The sequence below is a fragment of the Salmo trutta genome, chromosome 17 (assembly GCF_901001165.1).
Source record: "Salmo trutta chromosome 17, fSalTru1.1, whole genome shotgun sequence".
NCBI classification, from domain to species: domain Eukaryota; kingdom Metazoa; phylum Chordata; class Actinopteri; order Salmoniformes; family Salmonidae; genus Salmo; species Salmo trutta.
Genome location: NC_042973.1, coordinates 52,441,182 through 52,458,186, shown reverse-complemented (window position 1 = coordinate 52,458,186; position 17,005 = coordinate 52,441,182). Strand labels below are relative to the sequence as shown.

At 43.1% G+C, this 17,005-nt stretch overlaps 1 protein-coding gene across 1 annotated transcript in view; it reads right to left on the bottom strand.

Annotated features, from left to right (window-relative positions):
• LOC115152395 (cyclin-dependent kinase 17) overlaps positions 1–17,005 on the bottom strand; it is a 51,139-nt gene that overhangs the window by 10,248 nt on the left and 23,886 nt on the right. The window contains exons 3-4 of the mRNA XM_029697234.1: positions 7,511–7,684; positions 7,064–7,197 (exon numbers count right to left, since the gene is read on the bottom strand). Coding sequence (XP_029553094.1) covers positions 7,064–7,197; positions 7,511–7,684 — 308 coding nt within the window. The remainder of the gene's footprint in view (positions 1–7,063; positions 7,198–7,510; positions 7,685–17,005) is intronic.

The following is a 17,005-nucleotide window of genomic DNA, read 5'->3' as shown; positions in this document are numbered from 1 at the left end:
TAAACACCCTTTATGCCACTCTTGCCAGGCTGGGCAGGAATGCAGAGTTCTTTTTTTTTTTAATATACTGTATTTAGCCATAAAGGTTTTTAGGCAAAATAACCCAATCAACACGTAAAGCTCCATGAAAGTTGGAATATGCCAGGCCTATTGGGCCAAAATCTAATTATGGCCTTTTGTATAGATAGAACAAACATGAAGGAAACTTTTAAGAGATCAGATATTTGGTTTCTAATGAGACAGTTAATTATCTACCCACCTCGTTCCTGTCTTTTAGCAGGTGCATGTACTGTAGCGTGTACTGTAGTAAATCCTCCGTTATGCTTTCGGGATATGTGTCTTTTCAGATTTCTTTTCAGGTTTTTCTTTTCAGATTTATTTTCAGATTTCACAATCATTCTTTAGTCACATCACAAGAAATGGCTCTTGGTTCTCATCTTTGTAGGTATCCTTTATTTTGCACCTGTGTGTGTGTTATCAGTTTCTTTATGAAAATATTTAGCGAACTCCATGACAGTAGCTAAAGCAAGGGGCTATTGGCAGCACACAAGTACACTAGAAATGCATGCTGGACTGGGCACGCCCTGAGCTGGTGAAGTGAGCGCTACTGGGGTGCTATCGGAGCGAAATTGGAGTGGCCGAGAAGGCCAACGTTCCAGCCTTTGGGAATCTCGCTCTGTGCCCCAGTCAAATTGGGCACGCTCCTCGCTCTGCTCCAGCTCCACTCGCATACTCTGCCACAGACACGGTGGAGGCTCAAGTCACGGAGAACAGGGAATCCCCTCCTGCTATTTGGACGCTATGTGTTTTAAGTGTGGATGATGTATATGATCAGCCTGGGTACCGGTCTGTTTAAGTCATCATTCCACTCCATGCCACTCCTTGGAGTGGAATGTTAGCAAAACAGTTTCTGGATTTCAGACTAGTACAATCTGAGTATTAACCATTACAGTAGCAATGACTCTTTTTTTCAAAATAAATCAAGAGGGACATTTTCCTAGATGTAGATCAGACAAATGTTATACGTTTTATACATTTTGTATGGTGGATAATATATTCTATTCTTCTCCTCTGTGCCTTACAGGCAACGTCACCCCGGCGTGCTGGTATGAGCTGTGTGATAGGCTCCAGGGAGCACAGCAGTGTGTACTGTAAGGATCTGCTCTTGATGGAGCAGTGGGACAGAACGGCTCCTAGTATGTATAGCTCCTTTCTCTCTCACTAATGACACTTTCGCCACTCACCAGGGCATGTGATGTGTTGTGGTGCTCTGGGCTGAAGCTGTGCTGCCTGAAGGGAGCCAATCGGACGGCTCAAACCAACACACAAAAAGCAGGACTCTGTGAGTAGATTCAAACAAGAGCTAGTTAATCTATTGTGGATCACCTACAGGAGGCAGACATGAGAGACAGGTGGTAGAGTTTGTGGTGTTTCACGTTACAGTGTAGCCCCCATGAAATAAGCTGCTTAACATTTTTTGGGGGGGGTTTGGTTGTTTTTAATATGGCCTGAACACTTGGCCTGCATCCCAAATGGCACCCTAATCCCGATGTTGTGTAGCACTTTTGACCAGGGCCCGTATAGTGGACTTTATAGGGAATAGGGTGCCATTTGGAATGCAACCTTGGTATTTTGAATGCAGTGACGGGAGCCCCTGACAGATCTCCAGAGGTCCTGTGGTCAAAACAACCAATAAACACAGTTGGAGTGGACATCCAATCAGACGCTCCCCCTCGAACCTCACCCTGGTGATGGCCCAGCAAGTCGTAAAGAACATACGGTGGCTTCCCTGTCTCAGAGTTTAACCAGCGCACCGCACAACCAGACTCAAACCGGTCATATAGTACATTGACAGATAATACTCTCGCTCTGTACTGTCATACTACACTATTTTGATATAAAATCTAATAAATGCATCTTATCAAACTTTTCTAGTCGCTCACACAGGTTTGCAAGAAATCAGAAATGCTTGTGTTTCTAGTTCCAACAGTGCCGTAATACCTAGCAATAGAAAATAAATAAATCAATACGGACAATTCAGAAAAAGAACAAAATATGTTATATAGGATGAGCCATGACTAGAATACAGTATATACACATATAAAGTGGGTGAAACAGTATGTAAACATTATTTAAGTGATCAGTGTTCTATGACTATGTACATAGGCCAGCAGTCTCTAAAGTGCAGGGTAGAGTACCGGGTGGTAGAACAGTGGCTAAGGTTCAGGGCAGGGTATTGGGCAGAGGCCGGCTAGTGGTGACTGTTTAACAGTCTGATGTGCCTTCTTCACCTCACTTTCTGTGTGAAGGACCATTTCAGGTTGTCACTGATGTGCACGACAAGCAACTTGAAGCATTTGACCCTCTCCACTGCGGCCCCGTCCATGTGAATGGGGGGCGTGCTCTCTCTGCGGTCCTCTGTAGTCCACCATCAGCACCTTTGTTGTGTTGAGTGAGAGGTTATTTTCCTGGCACCACTCCGCCAGGGTTCTCACCTCCTCCATGTAGGCGGTCTCATCGTTGTTGGTAATCAGGCCTACCACCAATCAGGCCTCTGTTGTCCGAAAACATGATGATTGAGTTGGAGACGTGCTTGGCCACAAACAGGGAGTACAGGAGGGGGCTGAGCATGCACACCTGTGGGGCCACTATGTTGAGGATCAGCATGGTGGAGGTGTTTCCTACCTTCACCACTTGGGGTCGGCCCGTCAGGAAGTCCAGGACCCAGCTGCACAGGGCGGGGCTCAGACCCAGGGCCCTGATCTTATTGATGAGCTTGGAGGGCACTACTGTGTTGTAGGCTGAGCTGTAGTCCATGAACAGCATTCATAGGTATTTTCTCTTATCCAGGTGGGATAGGGAAGTGTGTCGATTGCGTTGTCCGTGGATCTGTTGGGGCAATATGCGAATTGTAGTGGGTCTAGGGTGTCGGGTAAGGTGGAGGTGATATGGTACTACACCAACCTCAAGTTAAGGTGAGTGCTATGGGGCGATAGTCATTTAGTTCAGTTACTTTCGCTTTTCTGGGTATATGAACAATGGTGGACATCTTGAAGCTAGTGGGGACAACAGACTGGGATATGGAGAGATTGAATATGTCTGTAAACACTCCAGACCAGCTGGTCTGCACATGCTCTGAGGACGCGGCTTGGAATGCCGTCTGGGCTGGAAGTCTTGCTAGGGTAAACACACTTAAATGACTTACTCACGTTGGCCACGGATGTTGTTTTCCTCGAAGCAGGCGAAGAAGGTGTTTAGCTCATCCAATTAATAAGGGCTGATTTCACGTTTTCATAACAACTGGTAATCGGCCGATTACATTGCATTCCACGAGGAAACTGTGTGGCAGGCTGACCACCAGTTACGCGAGTGCAGCAATGAGCCAAGGTAAGTTGCTAGCTAGCATTAAACTTATCTTATAAAAAACAATCAATCAATCTTAACATAATCACTAGTTAACTACAGATGGTTGATGATATTACTAGGTTAACTAGCTTGTCCTGCGTTGCATATAATCGATGCGGTGCCTGTTAATTTATCATCGAATCACAGCCTACTTCGCCAAATGGGTGATGATTTAACAAAAGTACATTCGTGAAAAAAGCACAATCGTTGCACGACTGTACCTAACCATAAACATCAATGCCTTTCTTAAAATCAATACACAGAAGTATATAATTTTTAAACCTGCATATTTAGTTGAAAGAAATTCATGTTAGCAGGCAATATTAACTAGGGAAATTGTGTCACTTCTCTTGCGTTCATTGCACGCAGAGTCAGTGTATATGCAACAGTTTGGGCCGGCTGGCTCGTTACGAACTAATTTGCCAGAATTGTACATAATTATGACATAGCATTGAAGGTTGTGCAATGTAACAGCAATATTTAGACTTATGGATGCCACCCGTTAGATAAAATACAGAACGGTTCCGTATTTCACTGAAAGAATAAACGTTTTGTTTTCGAAATGATAGTTTCCGGATTTTACCATATTAATGACCAAAGGCTCGTATTTCTGTGTGTTATTATATTATAATTAAGTCTATGATTTGATATTTGATAGAGCAGTCTGACTGGGCGGTGGTAGGCAGCAGCAGGCTCGTAAGCATTCAAACAGCACTTTACTGCGTTTGCCAGCAGCTCTTAGCAATGCTTGAATTACAGTGCTGTTTATGACATCAAGCCTATCAACTCCTGAGATTAGGCTGGCAATACTAAAGTGCCTAATAGAACATCCAATAGTCAAAGGTATAGGAAATACAAATGGTATAGAGAGAAATAGTCGACGCGTTATAATTCCTATAATAACTACATCCTAAAACTTCTTAACTGGGAATATTGAAGAACTGGGAATATTGAACCACCAGCTTTCATATGTTCTCATGTTCTGAGCAAGGAACTGAAACGTTAGCTTTTTTACATGGCACATATTGCACTTTTACTGTGTTTTTGCATCATTTAAACCAAATTGAGCATGTTTCATTATTTATTTGAGACTAAATAGATTTTATTTATGTATTATATTAAGTTAAAATAAGTGTTCATTGTTCATTCAGTATTGTTGTAATTGTCATTATTACAAAAATACATATATAATAATTGAAAAATTATCGTTATCGGCTTTTTTTGGTCCTCCAATAATCGGTATCGAAAAATCATAATCGGCCGACCTCTAATATACACACATCTCCCCTTCCACACATACACCCACCTGCACGCACGCACGCACACGCACCCACACACAAACATCCGACCACAAGCTCAGTTATTAATCAGTTGTTCCATCACCGAGCCCAGTTTAAGAATAAGACTTGCTGTATGAATGTGTATACCGCTGTAGCTGTTCATGACGAGTGCCAAACTGAGCAGAGATGGGAAGATTTGATTACCCAGTGTCTAGTCCTGGCTCAAACCTCTTTGTATGCATACGGTACATCAATAGAGAATAGATGTGCTCTCTGTCAATATGCTACAGTATGAAAGCCAATACATCATGTGTTGACGTCATGAGAATAATCACCAGAGGCTTTTGATGTTGTGTGAATGCCCATTGATTTTTCTCTTCAGTTTTTTGTTTGTTCCCAAGGCAGGTCTTGTTGCTATGTACTTGGCTGGAAAATCACCAATCTCTTTTCCTTGCGGATATCCCTCAGCATACATACTTTATAGTCTAATGTTTTTCAAAGCCAAACATCCATATGCAATAGGAAGACTTGAAACCACCCCATGTTAAGCTGAGAACATCTGGATAGTTCGATGATAAACAGTAATAGTCTGGTCTGTCTGTCACATGGATAGCTTCATGAGGGATATGAGGACATACGTGTGGTGTCCCAGCAAACCATAATTGGTTTTGTAAAAGTTCCCAGAACATTCGTTAGGTCACGGCAAATGTACTCATAATACAAAAACGGTCCAGTCGTGCTGATGATTATAAAACGTTTGTATAAAACATTCACCTGACGTTGCAAGAACGTTCCTAGAACACATTTAATTTGTTCTTTAAAGGTTTACAAACATTGTATAATCATCAGCATGACTGGACAGTTTTTGTGTTATGAGAACATTTGCTGCAACCTAACAAATGTTCTGAGAACTTTCACAGAACAAATGTTGGTTTGCTGGGAAAACATTACTGGTATATTGTGTTATTATTTCCAAACTGAAATGGTCCACTGTCACGGCTGTCAAAAGGAGAGGACCAAGGTGCAGCGTGTGTGTAGTTCCACATTTTATTTACTCTGTGAAACTATGCAATACATCAAATAACTGAATAGACAAAACAACAAACCGTGACGCAGAGGAGAAACAAACACTACTCAAAAATAATCACCCACAAAACCCAGGAAGAAAAACCCCTACTTAAGTATGATCTCCAATTAGAGACGAGGACCAGCTGCCTCTAATTGGAGATCATCCCAAACAAACCTACATAGAAATACAAAAACTAGAACCTAAGAACATAGAAATAGAACACATAGAATAAACCCCCATGTCACGCCCTGACCTACTCTACCATTGAAAATAACAGCTTACCATGGTCAGGAAATGACATCCACCCACACAGACAGCGTGGTGAAGAAGGCGCTGTCTATATTATTTTGAACATAAATAAGCCGCACATCTATAAGCCGCAGGTGCCTACCGGTACATTGAAACAAATGAACTTCACACAGGCTTTAACGAAACACGGCTTGTAACAAAAATAAATAGGCTCCCGTGCAGCAGCTCTATTTCCTTTTCCAACAGCCAGATCAATCGCCTTCAACTTGAAAGCTGTATCATATGCATTTCTCCGTGTCTTTGCCATGATGAGGGTGACAAAATGACTACCGTAATCAGAATGATGGGAAGTTTGAGAGCGCTCGATTTAATCTAAACAGTAAACAAAAAAGTTGTTTGACCTTAACGCGTTCGGCAATTTCATTGGTCTAATGAAAGCTTCATGCCGCCCAAAAACTGAGCACGTCACAGAATGTGTTTTTTTGGAAAAAAAAAATGTTGAAAGCGGGAAAAATCCATATATTAGCCGCGTCATTGTTTAAGCCGTGAGGTTCAAAGCGTGGGAAAAAAGTTGCGGCTTATAGTTCGGAATTTACGGTAGATTACTTGTTAGATATTACTGCATGGTCGAAACTAGAAGCACAAGCATTTCGCTACGCTCGCATTAACATCTGCTAACCATATGTATGTGGCAAATAAAATTTGATTTGATTTATTACATTACCTGGTTAGCTAATGAGAACATTTGGGGAATGTTCTGTGGTGGTTGTTACAGATTTTGTGCACAACATTATAGTGAATGTTAGAACATTACAAGGATATTTCATTTAAAAAAAAGTGTTTAACAAAATCGTTCATCAAAAATGTTTCCATCCTAATGATAGATAAAACAAACCCTAACTAAAAAATGCTACTGTTAAAAACATTTGAAATTATTAAAAACCTGTACTCCAAAAGTGTATGAATCTCTCCCAAATACACTTCCTTTCCTCCGTATGAGTTGGTGAAGAAGTGATGGAGGGATGTAGTGATAGAGGGATGAAGGGGGTGTCAGACTCACCTCTGCGGAAATGCGTCGGTTGCCCCTGTTCCTTAGACACACCCCTGTGGGAGACTGCACCTCGTCTGAGCTCGTCCCTGACGCCTGGTCACTCTCTCCATCAGAACTCATCTTCATGTTCTCATGGACAATGTCTGAGAGAGGGGGAGAGAAGGGGAGGCGGGACAGAGACAGAGAGACAGAGATTTTTACATGAAGTCAACATTTCAAAAATGCAAGTCCTGGATAACTGTACAATCAGTGTTTGATAAGACCAGGGGGCCCATAAACGTATGAGTGAGGTTATTCTTTCCATCAACTCAACTTGAAGTCATCCACAGCTGCTGCTGCTGGGAAGTTCAGCAGCCACTCCCTGGTTAGTTTCCACTGTCCTGCCCTCTCCCCTGACTCAAGTGACACTGTGCGTGTTTGTGTGTCCACTCCCGTGTGTTTGTGTGTGTGTCTCACCGAGGCGGCTGCCGTTGCGGGGCATAGCCATGAGAGACCCTAGCCCTCCTCCTCCTATGACACTCTGAGGTCTCCGTAGCGGGGGCTTCTTAAAGGGGCCAGTGTACTGCTGCAGGAAGGAGTTAACACTGTGGGCTGAGGGGGGGCGACCATGACCGTTCCTCACCATGGGTTCTGTGGAGGGGGGGAGAGAGAGAACTACGTGACAACCAGTTCAGTTCAGTCCAGTACATACAATACAGACACCTTGGCTTGGAGCACCATCTAATCATAATGTAGGTAGGGTCAGGAGGCTACACCCTCTTTAAGTCAGGTCATACGGTCAGAAAAAACACAGGGCCTTTAGGTGTAATCGTGGAGGTAGGTATTCAGTGTTTTTCATAAGCACCGGCCGTCTGCTAAATAAGAGTCATTGTCAGCCGGCTCATTAATCAGTCCCGAAACCCCAGCAAAAATCTACTTTTTATTTATCTGACTTTCATTTATCTGAATGTCCAGCCCTTACACATTGCCTTCAGAAAGTATTCACAGACCTTGACCTTTTCCACATTTTGTTGTGTTATGAAGTGGGATTCAAATGGATTTAATTGTCTTTTTTTTTTGCCAACGATCTACACAAAATTCTCTGTAATGTCAAAGTAGAAGAAAAATTCTTTAAAAAATTATAACTCATATTTATTAGATAAGTAATCAATCTCATGAGTCAATATATGTTAGAATTACCTTTGGCAGTGATTACAGCTGTGAGTCTTTCTGGGTCTAAGAGCTAAGAGCTTTGCACACCTGGATTGTGCAACATTTGTCCATTATTCTTTTCAAAATTCTTCAAGCTCTGTCAAATTGGTTGTTGATCATTGCTAGACAACCATTTTCAGGTCTTGCCATAGATTTTCAAGCAGATTTCAGTCAGAACTGTAACTCGGCCACTCAGGAACATTCACTGTCATCTTGGTAAGCAACTCCAGCGTAGATTTGGCATTGTGTGTTAGGTTTTTGTCCTGCTGAAAGTTGAACTAATCCCAGTGTCTGGTGGAAGAAAAGCAGACTGAACCAGGTTTTAATCCAGGATTTGACTGTGCTTAGCTCCATTGTTTATTTTTAGTTGTGAAAAACTTCCCAGTCCTTAACGATTACAAGTATACCCTACTCATAACATGATGCAGCCACCACTATGCTTGAAAATATGGAGAGTGGTACTAAATAATGTGTTATTGGATTTGCCCCAAACAAGATACTTTGAATTCAGGACAAAAAGGTAATTGCTTTGCCACATTTTATGCAGAATTACTGTAGTGCCATGTTGCAAGCTGTTTTTATTTTCACTCTGTCAATTAGGTTAGTATTGTGGAGTAACTACAATGTTGTTGATCCATCCCTACTTCTCTCCTATCACTGCCATTAAACTCTGTAAAGTCACCATTGGCCTCATGGTGAAATCCCTGAGCAGTTTCCTTCCTCTCCGGCAACTGAGTCGGGAAGGACGCCTATATCTTTGTAGTGACTGACTGTATTGATAAACCATTCAAAGTGCAATTAATAACTTCACCATGCTCAAAGGGATATTCAAGGTGCCCATCTTTGCGAGGCATTGGAAAACATCACTTTGTGGTTGAATCTGTGTTTGAAATTCACTGCTAGACTGAGGGACCTTACAGATGTGTGGTGTACAGAGATGAGGTAGTCATTCAAAAATCATGTTAAACACTATTATTGCACACAGAATGAGTTCATGCAACTTATGTCTTTTATTTTATATTTTTACCCCCTTTTTCTCACCAATTTTGTGATATCCAAATGGTAGATACGATATTGTCTCATCTCTGCAACTCCCCAATGGGCTCCGGAAAGGTGAAGGTCGAGTCATGCGTTCTCCAAAACATGACCGCCAACCCGCGCTGCTTCTTAACACCTACTTGCTTAACCCGGAAGCCAGCCGCAACAATGTGTCGGTGGATACACTGTTCAACTGAAGTCAGCTTGCAGGCGCCTGGCCTGCCACATGGAGTCGCTAGAGCGCAATGAGCCAAGGAAAACCCCCCCGGCGAAAAACCCCGCTATCCCGAACGACGCTGGGCCAATTGTGTGCCGCCCAATGGGACTCCCGGTCACGGCCGGCTGTGACACAGTCTGGGATTGCCTTAGACCGCTGCGCCACTCGGGAGGCCCAACTTATTGTCTCTTGTTAAGCAAATTTAGGCTTGCCATATCAAAGCGGTTGAATACTTTTTGACTCAAGACATTTCAGCTTTTCATTTTTAATTAGTTAGTAAAAAATTCTAAAAACATAAAATCTCAAATGCAGGCTGTAACACAACAAAATGTGAAAAAAGTCAAGGGATGGGAATACTTTCTGAAGGCACTGAATTTAGCCTCAAAATGACATTTAAAAAAAAAATATTAGGACAGTCATGGCTAGAAGTAGAACACAAAACAATGAAAAACTGTTTTACTCATAAGTTTTACTGATAAATGTCAATAAAATAAATCGGATACAAATTTATATTAATGCTGTAAGTACAGAAATAATTTGATCACTGGTAAACGAATACTAGTCAGCGACAACTGGGAGGAGTTTATAGTTTGTGAGCTTATTACAGTATTATAGACACTATGTCTTGGGATTTCCTATGATCTAAAGAGAGGAACCCGATACCTTCTAACGACTCGTGTAGCTTGTGAGCGTCATAGAGCAAAACATTTTACATGAGTCTCAGCTGTCCATGGATAGCTTTCAATAGTTCGGACTCTACAGACGTTTTTGTAAAAGGACCCTTTGAGATCCTCCCTCGTCTCACAAAAACCACTCTACCTCCCGTTAATCACACTAGTGGTTGTCATCTACAGGTGCAGAAGAAATAGACGAGTCCAATTGTACAATCCAGAAGTCTGTAGCTCAAACACACAATGTTTAAAGGGGGTTGGAAGTCCAAAACGCGGTGGCATTATGGTGGGACTCATTGGGTTAATTAACTGGTCTTCTTTTCATGAAAAAAAAAATGTAATTCGCTAGTCAGAAAAGTCTGTATAGCCTTCTCCCACTCGAATGAACTATATACACATCTTCTAATGATCTACTGATAGGACAGACGCATGTCAGTCACAAACGAAACAGTGCTGGTTTGTCTGTCTGCTGTCTGTCCTGCCTCTCAGTTCCTGTGTTATTTGTGTGCCCTCTGGTTAGCTGCAGTCTCATTTATTTTCATGGGGGAGGAAGAGTATGATGCGTCTTCATCGACTCCTGAATCTAGTACTGAAAGCAAAAGCTGCCGCTAACTAGCGCTGCATAAAATGTGGTGAGTAGTTAACTCAAAGCAGAAGAGCGAGAGATAGCTTTATTTCATATAATTTTTTTCTCACTTTCATTTAGTCTCCTCAAAACACTTGGCTCAAACAGACAGGAATGCTATTCATGATAGCTAGCTGACTAAGGCTATCCAACACTGGAACTTTTCCAAGTCGGTTTTATTCATTTATTAACACCGAGGCCTGCCAGTGTAAGTGCTAAATTGTTTGCTGTACACTGTACTGCGTGATTGTAGCGGGTTTACTAACGCATTAGTTCTATTAGCTATGTTGACTATGACGTTACTTTAGCTAATATGGTGACAACGATGTAGGCTGTGTGTAGCAGTTATGGTATGAAGGTTTGGCTTGTAAAGTTTTTTTTTGCCTGGTCACAGACAGCTGTTGTGGTGTGCACTGAAGTGGGGAAAGGTGAGAGGAGTAGAGACGTGTTGATGTGAGAAGGAATTATACAACGAGCAAAGTGATGATGCTGTTTGTATGTGGCTGCTATGAAAGTGAACTGTGCGTGCGGGTGATCAGGGGTCTATTCATTCATCTGATTTTGTTGAAAAACGTTTCTTAAAACGGAAGCAAATGGAACGGGGATAAACCAAAATGAATTTGCCCAATAGAAACTCGTGTTTGCAACTGTTTGGACTAACGGTTACACACTAGATCAGCTAAATGCAGGCAAGAGTGTGCAAGGCAGTATTGAATGTGTGTGTCAGTGTCTGTCACTTTGATTACTCAATTTGTCTCTCGACCTATGCATCTACATTATAAACTTTCATTTGTATGCTAGGTTGTAGGAACCTCATGATGGGTATAGGGAAAATGTAAGTATAAATTAGGAGCCTAAACCTATCAATATTACTTTGAACTGGGTGAATGGAATATGAATGACAGTCATCCAATATGCTATAGTAGAAACTAGGCAACGCTCATTAAAAAACAAAATCGTCCTCCCTAGTCTTAAACAGCACAGACCGCCACTGATGTCATGATACTTATATAGTATTATTAAATATATTTATATAGGCCTACCGATTTGATTAAAATGTTGACAATGGAGTAGTCAACTGCTGCTTTCTGTGTAGCAAAACCCATGTTTAACACCTGCATCATTCTTCAATCATACCTGTAGGTCTATTCATGGGCCTGACATTGTGCTCCCCCACTTTTATACAATCTGGCAGGGGTCTTCCCCCGGAACATTTTAGCATTTTTGAAACCTGCAATTCAATATTGAACAAAAACATAAACGCAACAAGCATCACGGTATCTCCGTGCATTCCAATTGCCATTGATAAAACCGCCACCATGGAGCACTCGGTTCACAACGTTGACATCAGGCAAACAGCTTGTCCACACGACGCCATACACGCTGTCTGCCATCTGCCCGGTTGAAACCGGGATTCATTTGTGAAGAGCACACTTCTCCAGTGTGTCAGCGGCCATTGAAGGTGAGCATTTTCCCACTGAAGTCGGTTACAATGCCGAACTGCAGTCAGGTCAAGACCCGGGTGTGGACGACGATCACACAAATGAGCTTCCCTTAGATGGTTTCTGACAGTTTGTGCAGAAATTCTTTGGTTGTGCAAACCCACAGTTTCATTAGCTGTCTGGTCGGCTGGTCTCACACAATCCCGCAAGTGAAGAAGCCGGATGTGGAGGTCCTGGGCTGGTGTGGTTACACGTGGTCTGATGGTTGTGAGACGTACTGCCAAATTCTCTAAAATGCTGTTGGGAGGCAGCTTATAGTAGAGAAATTAACATTCGAATCTCTGGAAACAGCTCTGGTGGACATTCCTGCAGTCAGCATGCCAATTGCACACTCCCTCAAAACTTGAGACATCTGTGGCATTGTGTTGTATGACAAAACTGCACATTTTAGTGGCCTTTTATTGTCTCCAGCACAAGTTGCACCTGTGTAATGATCATGCTGTTTAAATCAACTGTTTAATCAGCTTCTTGATATGCCACACCTATCCCAGTCTGCTGCCCCCACATGCTTCAAAATGGCCACCATTGTTCCTGTTCCCAAGAAAGCTAAGGTAACTGAACTAAATGACTATCCATCATCATGAAGTGCTTTGAGAGAATAGTCAAGGATCATATCACCTCCATCCTACATGATACCCTTGACCCACTACAATTTGCTTTCCGCCCCAATAGGTCCACAGACGATTCAATCGCCATCACACTGCACACTGCTCTATCCCATCTGGACAAGAGGAATACCTATGTAAGAATGCTGTTCATTGACTACAGCTCAGAATTCAACACCATAGTACCCTCCAAACTCATCATTAAGCTTGAGACCCTGGGTCTCGACCCCGCCCTGTGCAACTGGGTCCTGGACTTTCTGACGGGCCACCCCCAGGTAGTGAAGGTAGGAAACAACATCTCCACCCCGCTGATCCTCAACAATGGGGCCCCACAAGGTTGCGTTCTCAGCCCTCTCCTGTACTCCCTGTTCACCCATGACTGCGTCACGCAGTCCAACTCAATTATCAAGTTTGCAGACGACACTACAGTGGTAGGCTTGATTACCAACAACGACGAGACAGCCTACAGGGAGGAGGTGAGGGCCCTCGGAGTGTGGTGTCAGGAAAATAACTTCTCCCTCAATGTCAACAAAACAAAGAAGATGATCGTGGACTTTAGGAAACAGCAGAGGGTGCACCCCCCTATCCACATCAACGGGACAGCATTTGTATTTATTATGGATCCCCATTAGCTGCTGCCAAAGCAGCTGCTACTCTTCCTGGGGTCCAGCAAAATTAAGGCAGTTTATACAATTTTAGTTGTGTCACGTCCTGACCAGTTAAGGATTATTTGTTGTTGTAGTTTGGTCAGGACGTGGCAGAGGGTATTTGTTTTATATGGTTCGGGGTGGTGGTGTATGTAATAGGGTGTTTTATTTATGTATTCCGGGGGTTTTGGGCTCTGCTCTGTGTTTATGTATTTCGCACTGCTAGTCTTTATTTAGCCTGTGAAACTGTCCTTCGTCGTTCTCTGCCCGGATCAGCCAGAGCGGCCCGTCTGCCCGGATCAGCCAGAGCGGCCCGTCTGCCCGGATCAGCCAGAGCGGCCCGCCGCGCCGGATCTGCCAGAGCGGCCCGCCGCGCCGGATCTGCCAGAGCGGCCCGTCTGCCCGGAGCTGCCAGAGCGGCCCGTCTGCCCGGAGCTGCCAGAGTGGCCCGTCTGCCCGGAGCTGCCAGAACCGGAGCCACCTCCAATATAGGTGGGTTGGGGAGGGGGGGTGTAGCACAGTGCCGTCGTTGACGGCAGCCACCCTCCCTTCCCTTCCCTCCCTTTAGTTTAGTTTAGTTTTTTTTGGGGGGGGTGGTTTTGGTTATATATGAGGTGCATCCGGGGTCTGCACCTTTAGGGGGGGTACTGTCACATCCTGACCAGTTAAGGGTTATTTGTTGTTGTAGTTTGGTCAGGACGTGGCAGAGGGTATTTGTTTTATATGGTTCGGGGTGGTGGTGTATGTAGTAGGGTGTTTTATTTATGTATTCCGGGGGTTTTGGGCACTGCTCTGTGTTTATGTATTTCGCACTGCTAGTCTTTATTTAGCCTGTGAAACTGTCCTTCGTCGTTCTTGTTGTTTTCTTGTTTTCTCGTGTTCAACGTCATTTAATAAATTAAGATGATGAGCACCAACTCTGCTGCGTATTGGTCCACGTTCTCAGACGACGATTTCTCTATATCGTCGGAAGATGAAGAAACTTGTGACAAGTTGTGGAGAAGGTGGAAAGTTAAGTTCCTCGGCGTACACATCACGGACAAACTGAAATGGTCCACCCACACAGACGGCGTGGTGAAAAAGGCTCAACAGCGCCTCTTCAACCTCAGGAGGCTGAAGAAATGTGGCTTGTCACCTAAAACCCAAACAAACTTCTACAGATGGAGAAACTCACAATGGAAAGCATCCTGTCGGGCTGTATCACTTCCTGGTACAACAACTGCACCGCCCTCAATCGCAAGGCTCTCCATAGGGTAGTGTGGTCTGCACAACACATCACCAGGGGCAAACTACCTGCCCTCCAAGACACCTACAGCACCTGATGTCACAGGAAGGGCAAAAAGATCAACAACCACTCGAGCCTCTGTCTGTTCACCCCGCTACCATCCAGAAGGTGAGGTCAGTACAGGTGCATCAAAGCTGAGGCCGAGAGACTGAAAAACAGCTTCTATCTTAAGGCCATCAGACTGTTAAACAGCCATCACTAACATAGAGAGGCTGCTGCCAACATACTGACTCAAATCACTAGTCACTTTAAATGATGCCACTTTAATAATGTTTACATATCCTACATCACTCATCTCATATATATATATATATATACACACTGTACTTTATACCATCTATTGCATCTTGCCTATGCCGCACAGCCATCTCGCATCCATATATTTATATGTACATATTGTTATTCCATCCCCTTACATTGTGTGAATAAGGTAGTCGTCGTGAATTTGTTAGATATTACTGCACTGTCGGAACTAGAAGCACAAGCATTTCGCTACACTCACATTAACCATGTGTAGGTGACCAATAAAATTTGATTTGACCTGTCAGGGGGATTGATTGTTTTGGCAAAGGAGAAATGCTCCCTAACAGCGATGTAAACAAATTTGTGCCCAAAATGTGTTTTTGTGCGTATGGAATATTTCTGGGATCTTTTATTTTAGCTCGTGAAACATGGGACCAACACTTTACATGTTGTGTTTATATTTTTGTTCAGTGTATATTGTTTCTCAACAGGGAATCCATGTTTACTTGACAGAACAATCTTTTTTCTTAGGTTTTAGACACAATAAACTCAACTGAAAGAGTAGACTAGACAAATGTGTTTCTTACTAGATTACTAATACACCGCCTTTCCTCAAAGTCCCACCCACAGAGAATGATTGACAGGTCTGAAACCGTACCAACTCTGCGACTCACACACATTCTGCCCCCACACCTGACAATCCCACCCACAGTGATTGATTGACATAACTATTAAAGGGATAGTTCACTCAAATTACAAAATTACCCTAAGCGAACATAGTAGCCCAGCTGATAAAATACATAATTTGAAGAACAAACATCATTGTAGCAATTCATATCTTAGAACTAAAACCTAAAACTGTAAATATGACTTCAATCGGCCATGTTTAATGTTAAAAAGGTGATATCTATAGTCCTGATCATATAGACCTAGGCAATATCCAAAAGAACTAACACACTGAATTCATACATTCTCTGTCATTTTAATTGTCAAAAACATTCTATTCAATATCACAACTAATTTTACCAATCCGGGAGCTAAAGCCGTTATTCAAAGTATTCAATAATATAGCTGTGTATTTCGGATGGAATCGAGGCATTTGAGTGTACCAGAGGCCACCAAAATAGAGCTTGTTCTGCAATTTTCTTTCCCAGGTGGTCCGTCCCCCCAGCCCGGAACTCCTCGGCTGGCTACTTTATCTATTTGGCTGGCTGCTACATGTACTTAGAGAAAACACTGGGTATTATTAGGCCCTTTGTGTGGACAGATAGGAATACATTTATAGAGAAAGAGGGATATAGAGAGCAATAACAATAGGTTAAAGATCAAAGATCGAGGAAGAACATTACATTAGAGAGGAAACCAGCAATGTCCATCAACACAACAGATGACCGCAAACAAACTCCCTCCCAGAGTTACTAGATAACACATACACGCGCACACACAGACGCACACATTAAAGCTCTTATCCCACTGCTACTGCTGTGTGCTGCTGTTATGTTGTTGTGTTACACAATCAGATCAAGGCTAAGATATTAGGATTCATCCCAATAAATGACACCATGGTGGGTTCGTCTGATCTCATCTATCTGGCCACTCCATTCTGTCTCCTCTCTCTCTGAGACTCGTACTGTCCCACACACTGCAGACTGCCCAACGCAATCCCTCTCCGCACAGAATACACAGGTGTGTCCACCATGCTCACGGGCAAACGCAAATCGCACATACAAAAAGAGAACACACACACACAAAACATCCTCCTCTGTAGGACAAAAGGAGAGGGGAGCCAGGGAAAAGGAGAGGGAAGCTGAAGCTGTTGAAGAATTTAAAGGAGAGGGGATCTGGGGAAAACCTTAAAGAAAGCCAGGACAGGAATGAAGAGATACAACCGAGGAGGAGGACGCCCAGCTGCTTTCACAGTCCTCCA